Source organism: Corvus brachyrhynchos, unplaced genomic scaffold, assembly GCF_000691975.1.
Source record: "Corvus brachyrhynchos isolate BGI_N302 unplaced genomic scaffold, ASM69197v1 scaffold44, whole genome shotgun sequence".
Lineage (NCBI taxonomy): Eukaryota > Metazoa > Chordata > Aves > Passeriformes > Corvidae > Corvus > Corvus brachyrhynchos.
Genome location: NW_008238359.1, coordinates 4,272,551 through 4,281,974, shown reverse-complemented (window position 1 = coordinate 4,281,974; position 9,424 = coordinate 4,272,551). Strand labels below are relative to the sequence as shown.

Sequence of the window (9,424 nt, the reverse complement as noted above, 5' to 3'; positions counted from 1 at the left end):
GCCCCGCCCGGGCCCGGGTGGCGCTCCCCAGCCTGCCCGCCACCAGGCAGCCGAACATGGCGGCGGCCAGCGAACCCCCTCAGACGCCTCGCTACTCCCGAGCCTCCATGAGCGCCGTCCCCGGAAAGTCAACACGCCCCCGCTCACCCCGGTGCCGCCGAGTCACTTCCGCGGCGCTGCCACCACGGACTACAACTCCCGCGGTGCAACGCGCAGCCGCGCACAGGCAGTGTGGGTGGGCCGCGCCGGAGCATGATGGGAGCCGTAGTTCTTTCGCGTCACCGCGGTAATATCTAGACTTGGCATGAAATCAAGCAGGTGACACAGGAAGAAAATGAACAGGGAGATAAAGAGAAGCAAATCATCTGTTAAATCTCCATAAATTACGATGAAGGTTCCCCTCCGCTCAAGACACAAAGCTTGTTTTTCAATCTCTGTTTACAGGGCAGTTCTTTCAAGTTACTGCAGTGTAAGCTGCACCCGTCTTCTTTTGGCTGAGGGAAGTTCTTATGCTTCACTGCTTGTGGTCTCTTGGGTGTCAGAGCACAGGCTGGCTCACTTTGACTGGGAACAGTGTTCTGCACTTCCAGTAGAAGCCATTCTTTTAAATCTTGTTCTGTTGTGTCTTTTGGTGTTTACACAGGTATTTTAATTCATGCTTCAATCTTAATCATACCTGTGTTAGTATTTCTGTCAGAAATCTGTATGAAACCTCTCCCCTTTACTGTGCCAGTGTGCTGCCATGGACTCTGAAACCTGTGATTAGACCCATCACTGTAGGAAATGTCAGGGTCTTTTCCTGCACCCAGGATCACCTTTGGTGAACAGCTTCTCCTGTCCTCAGCCATCCCAGGCCCTGGGCACTGCACTTGTGGCTTATGGCAGAGGTCTATCACTGGGGAAGCTCTCAGGGTTGCTTTTGTTGCCCACTTTGTGGTAGATAAGTTTTAGCAAAGGATCATGCTGCCTTTCCAAATGCTAAAACCTTAAACAAAATGAAGACCCCAGTGCCTGCTACCAGATGGAGTAACCAACCCGTCCCTTGCAGTGTGAAGATGTGAGGGAATTACGAGAGCAATTAAAAATTGTTATGCTAGCCCACGGTTATTTGTACAGGCAAGATGGAATATGTACTTCTGTCTGATTCACCTCTTGGATTTAGTAAGAAGCCCGGGTGTAAGAAGTCTTGAGGCAATAGTGCAGAACTGCTGAGTCCCAGGCCTCATTTTGGATTAGAACATTTGCAAGTGAGTTCTCCGCTTGGCAGGTGCTTTTCCAGCTGGCCCTGATGAACTGGAAAGAAAGAAAGTGTTTTAAAGCTTGAGATATTGCAAATTAGTGCAGGGTGGCCAAGCTGTGCAGTGCAGCTACTGAGACACAACAAGAAATCTGCTAATTAGGGAAGAGCTCAGATTGCCAACTTGGTGCAAACCTCTGAGATTACACCATGTCTAAAATGCTCAGAGCAACCCCATCTTGCAGGCCTGATCTCAGCAGGGCTCTCATGCACTCTTGCTTAGGCATGTTGGTTTTTTTTTTTTAATTTAAACCTAATTATTTACTATTTATCTAATACTTGTTGAGCTTTCTGTGAAGAGCTATTGCTACTCCCCCTGCCAAAAGCTAATCTCAGCCTGTTTATGAAGTTGCTCTAGAACTTACTTGTGAGACAGATGCCCACTCCAACCCTACTAAGATCCATGCCTTAATGCCATTTAGGTAAAAGAAGGTCATACAGAGCCGGCATGTTCCATGTGTGCAGTAAGGGCAAATACTTCCTATTCAATAGTAACAGATAGTGGCACAACACAGAAAACAGTTATATGTAGAGAACCTCTGAGAAGAAGATTCTGTTCCTGGGTGAGGCAAAGGCAGGAGTAAGAGGAAGAAACCTCAGGCAGGCTGAGTCCAGACTGACACAAAACTTCACCCATAGGGTGGTGGGTGGTGTGCCAAAATATGTGCTGGAATCCCACCTGAACACACAGACCAGCAGCATCTACACGTGTCTGAACGTGGGTGCAGCGAGGTGTGGATGCTGGATGAGCAAGAACTGTGAAAAGTAATTTTTTTCTGAATAAAGGGTATTTTTCTTGTACTTCTTTTCACATTAGTCACAGTTGCAAAAGCAGCAATAGCTTGTAAAATATTCATGTGGTAGGGTGGGGTGTGTGGGGGGGTGGTTTGTAGTTCTCCTTTCCTCTTTCTCTGGACACCTTTTTCTCTTTGTTTGCGAGTGTATTTTTCTGCTGTCTGTCTGGTCTCCAGGCCATTAAGGATTTCATGAACTTATGTCATTTGCATGTTTTCCAACCTGAGGAGTTGCAGCCTATGTAGTCATTTATTGTGCAGAAGTTGTTCCGTATTTTTTGATCACTCTTGTAATTTCTTGTTCTGTTTCCCCCAGATTCACTGCAGGGGAGCAGTCAGCCCTGCAGCCAGTTCTAGCTGTCAGCAGTCAGGAAGGCACTGGACAGATCTGCCCACAGGTGCACGTCTCTCCCATTTCAGGAAGGTGGTAAAGCTCTCATTTCTGGCCATGTGAGATCAGATGGTATCAAAGAATGAACTCTTGACCTGTTCTCCTGACTTAACAACCCTGGGATGTTTCAAGATTTGATTCTTCTGTGTACCAGAGGAATCTCAGAGCTCATCTTCTTGAGCGCTTGGATGAAGCTGCTGTTTGGTACCAGGAAGAGGGTTGAGGTCATTTGGGATAGCAGAAACGTGTGATAGGAAGGACAGGGTTATGTATTGTGAAGAAGGAGCTGCCTCAAGGGACAGAAGAGGAACAAGGCTAAATGGAGCATGCAGGAATGTGATGTCAAGTGGTTCAGGGTCAATGACTCTAAGGTCACTTTAGAAAGAGGTTTTAGTTGTCTTTGTGCTGAGCAGTGGCCTGTATTTGTTGTGTAGCTGCTTTACTGTGCTGTTGACCCATAAGTGTTAATTTTCTCCCTTTTGAAGCCACTGAGCATTTTGTTTACAGACATAGTGATCAGTAAAAAGTTACCAGATAAATCTACAGAGACTGAATATTTACTTGGAGACTGGAAAAACAAGCCAAAGTGCCCAACTTAACTGCAGACTAGTTATGCTCTTTTGAGTATGTTCAAATAATTGCATAAAGCAATCAAAATCTGGAGACAGTGAACACAGGTGCTATTGGTGGCACTGTTTTATATGAAAAGATTTAAATTTGCATTATAATTTTCCATTATTATGACTTCTGCTTAGCTGCCTCTCAACTTTTCCAAACTTTAACCATTAGGACTAAAGCTCTTTTCAGTAAGTGCTTCCATCAGTTTATGTTTTTGTATATGTAAAAGTTTCAGCCAGAATGTTTCTGTTGTTTCCAAGACACGGGCCAAAAAAAGCATTGTTTTGCTCACGGTGAAAAATCAAAATTTGGATGACCCCATTCTTTCAGAAGCCCTAATTTCCTCATGTTGTGAGAGGAGAGACTTGCAATTTGCTGGCAGGTGTTCTTGAGTCAGAAAAGGTGCTGTGGAAATAAGCTCACCTGTATCTAAATATGAAATATTTGGAGAATCCCAGTTTGTATGTGCTCAGAAGAAATGTATGTAGCACCGCAGATTCCATCCATGCTAAACAAGTCTCACCAGGGCTGCAGAAGTTCGTCTGTAGCTGCCTCTAGGTTGAGCACCAAGGCAAGAAGAGAGTACTGAACCCTTCTTACCCAACTTAACCTGAGGGAAGTACTTAAATTAAAAACAGTTTCCTTCTGTTCTTTCTAGACAGTGGCTCCTCTAAGACAGAAACTGTCCTCTGGAAGAGCATCTTTGTTGCCAGTAATTAGAGAAGACATCTTGGCAGTACAGCCATTTAACTGAGGAGCCTCAGTTACATGGGAATTTAAGTGGAAGGAATCCAGTCATTTCTCCAGCTCACAGTGCTGGTGTTTAGGTTTGATAGGAGGTACAAGGGAGGAAAGGAGGAGTACTGGAGATGGGGGAAGGCATAAGGGCATTAGGTTGCAGCAGAGGGCAGGAAGGAGGAAGAATATAGTTTACTTTTTAGTAGTACTGCTTTTTTGATATTTGGGAAATGGTTCTAAAACCCCCATGTCAGCTGAAAGAAATGATCCCTGGTTTGGTCACAAAAAAGTGCCTGGCTTATTGACCTTGCACGACCTGTTCTTTGCCAGTGGTAGAGAGGAAATTGATGTCTGTACTGTGAATTTTATTTCACTTATCAACAATCTTGAAGCCTTTGTCAGTGTTATCTGACAGCACCTGACTATGGTTCTGTGAGAGCTTTAGCAATGACAGGATATTTGTAGAGTATAGGAGATCATGTAATCTGTTCCTCAGATGACTTTTTGGGACTTGAGTTCAATGGATGTCTTACTAGTCTTTGCTGCATTTAAGATCTCTGAATCTTTATGGGGAGAATTATTTTGTACATGCTGAGACTGAATTTACATTTTTTAGGTGAATGACACTTTATCGCCAGCAGATGGTGATAAAATACCAGGGCTTGGCATTTTAAAAACCACTGTTCGTGTCAGTAGTTCAGACTGGCTCTGGTGGTATCTCTGCTGAAAAACTGCTCTGTTCAGTTTAAACCCTAATCAGGATGAAACAGTTCATAAACCAGTTCACAAATATATTAATGATCTGTCATTAACTGGCAGGCAGTGAGCTATACTTTCAGGATCAAAACTAGTAATGGAACAGATAAACCAAATAATCCCAAGGACCATCAGTCTCCCCCATGCCACACACACAGAGATACACATCCCCACACCTCCTGCTCCAAGACTTGGGGCACAAGCAAGCCAACCTTTTTTTTGTATGCTATCCCAGTACTTGGCTTCCTAGCTGCATTTAGAGTGTAAACTTCACAGCAAAATAATTTTTCGTAGATGACTATGTAAGGATTTTTAAAAAGACATTTCTATCTGGTTATACAAAATCCTTTTAAGTTGCACAACCTCATTAGAGACCTACCCTGTTTGAGTGTCTCTACAAGCATGTCTTAAACACTTCAAATGGACAAGTCTGGCTTCCCTAAAGTTATCAGTTTAATTCTGTTTCATCTAAAGTTGGTCTCCCTCCCTGTATGCATGAATAAAAAGAAACTAGCATACAACTACTTAAGGAAAAAGTTTCAGTTGATTTATAGCATAAGCAAGACACTTATTTTCTGGAATTTATTGATGAATGTTAGCAAGAGGTATTGTCCAAACATAGCTTTCTAGGTCTAGCTGCGCTAGCTCTGTAGGTTTGTGTCTTCTGTTTAACAGTACACGTTCATCACTCCTCCTGTTAAAGTGTTCTGCTTCTTCAGGTTGCTTGCTAAATGTTTCCCAAACTGTTTTAGGCATAATGATCTGGATTAGTTTAAACAGATTTAATATTATATCTTCTCACTGGGCATAGTGTGACTGAAGGGTAAAAGCAACACAGGACAATGTGACAGTCCAGCTTCAGGTGGTGGTGTCCTGTCACTTGTTGATCTACAGCGCATATGGAGGCTCCTCACCCTTAGTTCTTGCTTGAACTGTCCTGTCATCTGCAGCTCATTAGCTGCTGTTTCTCAGCTTTTGATGATGGCCAATCCATGATGTTCCCTGTAAAAAAGTATTCACAAGAGCCAGAAGATCTTTGATGCATCAGAGGATCTCAGGCATCTAAGATGGGCAAGGCATGGCTCACTCCCAGTGAAGAAAACTGCTTCTCTAGGAGCAGGGGCTTTCTACCTCATGTGCCGTTGGTGTTGCTATTCTGTGGGCAAAATTGCCCTGTTTTTCTGAAAGAAATGAATAGGAAATTCTACACCATGATGACTGAGTTCACTGCAGGTGTTGGGAGAAGGTGAAAGGAATATGCAGCTACTTGAGGGTGAGGTGTGAACTGATCTTGAGGGTTGTTCACAGGACTGCAGGTGGTTGACTTTGCCTGTCTTGGTCTGTTACAACTTGACATTGAGACATCATAGCTGACCATTTCTGAACTCATTCTGCCCCAGGTGAGGAGATAAACTCCTTGTGTTTCACTTTACAGCATGCAGTCACGTAGACCATGACAGCTACATGTTTGAAGTAACACATACCAACTTGCTGGCTTGCTGTGTATGGAACCGACTAAGCTTTGTCATTGTGCTGTAAGTAGTTAATTACACGGGTTGTTAACTCCTGCTCTTAGAAACTGTAGTAACTCTTCATCATATCTGACTATATTTTCCTTCCCTTTTCAGAATGGAGAACCTCTCTGTCATTTGGCTGTGCTTTGAGTCCTCAGCTTTGCTGACATTCCTTCCATTACTGTTTTTCCAATCTTCACTCATGACTGCATACAGCTGCTGTCTTGGTGGGGCTAACCTGGATGTCCAGAAGGTCTCATTACATTTCAAAACTGTCCAAGTGCTTTTTGTTCAGTTTCATCTCACTAGATACAGTAGGGGTGAGATTAGTGTCAGCTTAAGCCGAGGTGCACTTGGATTCTGGGTCTGTGCTTGCTGTTTGTGTGGGCTGGAATACTTCCATGAAGGACAGGTGTAACTAAAAGCAGCACCTACTCTCATTATCATGCTAATAAATCAGCTTTATACAATACATGTACTCCTATCTTTGCATGCGGAAATGTGGCATGAGGGATGTGTTTTATTCAACCTGGAAGAACTTTTTTTCAGAAGAGAACTTGCTTTTTGAGTTGGTTACTGAAGACCTACTAGTGAAAATACGGAATATAACCCTGTAGCCCTTCCTTGTGAAAGGAATGTGAACTTCTAATGAAGTTCCATCATGGTTGCAGGATTTTCATGTTTAAAGACTTGAACCATAGTAACTAATCTCTGCCTATCTGGTAATTAAAAATATGCATTAGAAATGTTGTTCACCTTGGCTTCCTGGATTTGGAAAAACATGCTGCATGATCAATCCTGAGACACCCCGAAATTCTTCAATTCCTGGTAAGTTCAAAGGCTATTATGGTACCCAGCAACTCTTGGATGGAAGTCTGGAAAAACACCGAGGAAAAAAGAAATGATTTTTCCTTTGTGAAACCTTATCTGTATTTCAGACAAGCCAAGCTGGACAGGCTAATGCTTCCTACACAGTGATGGAGAAAGGGCATAGTGCTGAAGGATGGGTAGGAAGTATTACACATCTGTAGGCATTGACTTCAATGAAATATAGTAGTTTCCATCAGGGGAGGTTATTCTCTATGTTTTCCCAAGCTTCCTTCTGAAAACTAGTGCTTGTGCTTCTGGGGAGCTTTGTAAATTAAAAATCTGCACTATCACAGTGCTCATTAAACAGTTTGGTTGGTATTTGTGTACTGGACACAGAAAGAAGCAGCCTGAGTTCAGAATTGCTTTCAGTTTTGCAGCCAAATTGTGCATCCCTCTCATGAAGACACTTTGACAACTTTCTAGTTCTTTTTTCTTGTATTCCAGCCAATCCTGCTGAGCAGTCCCTCAGAGCTCACTATAACTTAGCTCTGTTTTAAACTGTGGGTCTGAATTTCGGATGCAACCAATGTTATTTAAGACTTTGCATGCATCAGTCCACTGGAGGAGATGGACTGTCTCACCCAGCCAGCATTTATTAGCTCCCTTGGGAACAAGTGATGCTTTTTCTCTCTCATCTGGCAAATCTCTGTCCTGTCAAAGGTGCTATAATTGATCTTTGTCATTAAATTCAATAATGTCCAAATTTACAGAACTACCTTTTTCAGGCTAATGCAGATAAATGAGGTTCATGGTAAAATATTGACTTTTACTTGGCACCTATGCACCTCAGCACTTTATGCTTTTGATTAACATACAAGCAAGGCTGTAAAATCAAATAAATGAATGCAAGGAGTAATGTTTTATTCTCTTTAAATGATATATGAGACACAGCTATTTATAGCAAGGGGTTGGGAGAAAAATGTAAAGCTAAGCCAATTCTAGGAATGCTGATACAGGAGATTCAGTGAAAAATTGATATTTGTATGAGGAAACTTCTGTAGGGACAGTCAGAACACCATGTAGTGGTGTAGAGCTCATTTGTTTGTGCCTTGATCATGGTCTCTACCCAATGCAGCCAAACACTACGTAAGAAGCATTTTTTAAAAATAAGGCACACATTTTTAATGCTCAGTTACTGGAATTCCTTGCTAGGGACTGTGATAGATCATTTATATGGAAGTCTTTAAAGCAAGATCTTATACTTCTCTGCAGGCAATGCTGCAGCTGAGCCGTGAATGCTGGACTTACTAAAGGAACTTCTCCAGCAGATGATCATTATGCAGGAGTCCAGACTGGACAGTCATGCTGGTCTCTGTGTGGATGTGACACACTCAAATTAGAGAAGGCTTATTGTGAAAATGCTGTGATGAGTTCAAGCTACTAAGAATCACCACCTATTTTAATAATTTAAGAGAGATTGTCCTCAGAGAGATGGTTCCCTTGAAAAAGTGTTTATCCACTGCAAGAGAAGCTGCTCAGATCTCACTGAACCCACAGCCAGGGGAGTTTTCAAATGATCTCACTTGAGCACAGCAAAAATACTGACTAATTTCAGACTTATTCCCTCACTATGCAAAATACAAACAGGCAGATCCTGAAAGGATGTAAATTGCAAAAGCTCTATCAAGGGAAAGTCTTTAACAGATGAGAAGGTTGCTGCATCTCTGAGAATGCTGCACATAAACCATCTTTCTCCACAAATAATGACAATACAGAAATGTGAAAAGTGTGACCAATGTAAACACAGACCATTCATCTGCTTTCCTTGCTGTCAGAATCACTGTGGATTTAGACAGGAACCACAGAACCTCCTTCAGCTTTCATTTGAAGAGGGAAGGGTTTTTAGCACAGATGCACTGGAAAATGGTTGAATGGGGAGCACGAGCAGAGCAGTTTTCCTGCTAGAGCAACCTGGAACTAGGTCACTATGGGGTACTCTGATTTCAGAGTGAAAGTTGTTTCATTGCAGATACTTAGCTTGCTCCCAGGACAGAATCAATTTTCAGGAATAGGAACTTTTATTTCAGAATAAGGAGTCCACAAGGGAAGATACTGCAGAATAGCAGTCATCCACCTGTGTATTTTGGCTGGCCTGTATTTACAGAACATCAGAAAACTCTGAAACAAAATGCTGTAGTGGCACTGCTTCTTTCCACCTTTAGTTATGTGGCTGCCCTGTGCTCCAGAAAAGCTTTCCTGGAGCATTTTCTCATACTGCCAATCTCTGAAATGACGAGTCCCTAGTTAAAATTCCTCTCAGACATCAAACTATAGGAAAAAGAGAAAAAGTACTCAGAAGGACTAGGTCTCCCCCAGAACCCATTTTTCAGATGAGTAGCTTTGTAATGTCTTACCAAGAGATTTCTCTTTGTCACAGTGGTGCTTCTGGAGATTTTGCTACCTGTTGGATTCCCAGCTGTTACAAAAGGGAGGTGACTTTGCTTCA

General features: G+C 42.6%; 1 protein-coding gene across 2 annotated transcripts in view; it reads right to left on the bottom strand.

The window, feature by feature from the left end:
* HIKESHI (Hikeshi, heat shock protein nuclear import factor) overlaps window positions 1-170 on the bottom strand; it is a 9,441-nt gene extending 9,271 nt beyond the window's left edge. Inside the window, exon 1 of one of the 2 annotated variants that reach the window (XM_017735987.1) lies at window positions 148-170. Coding sequence is in view for 1 of the 2 variants with exons in the window: in XM_017735985.1 (XP_017591474.1) it covers window positions 29-58 (30 nt within the window). In the remaining variant the exon portion in view is untranslated. The other variant, XM_017735985.1, reaches the window with a different exon arrangement.
* Window positions 171-9,424: the final 9,254 nt, after the last annotated feature.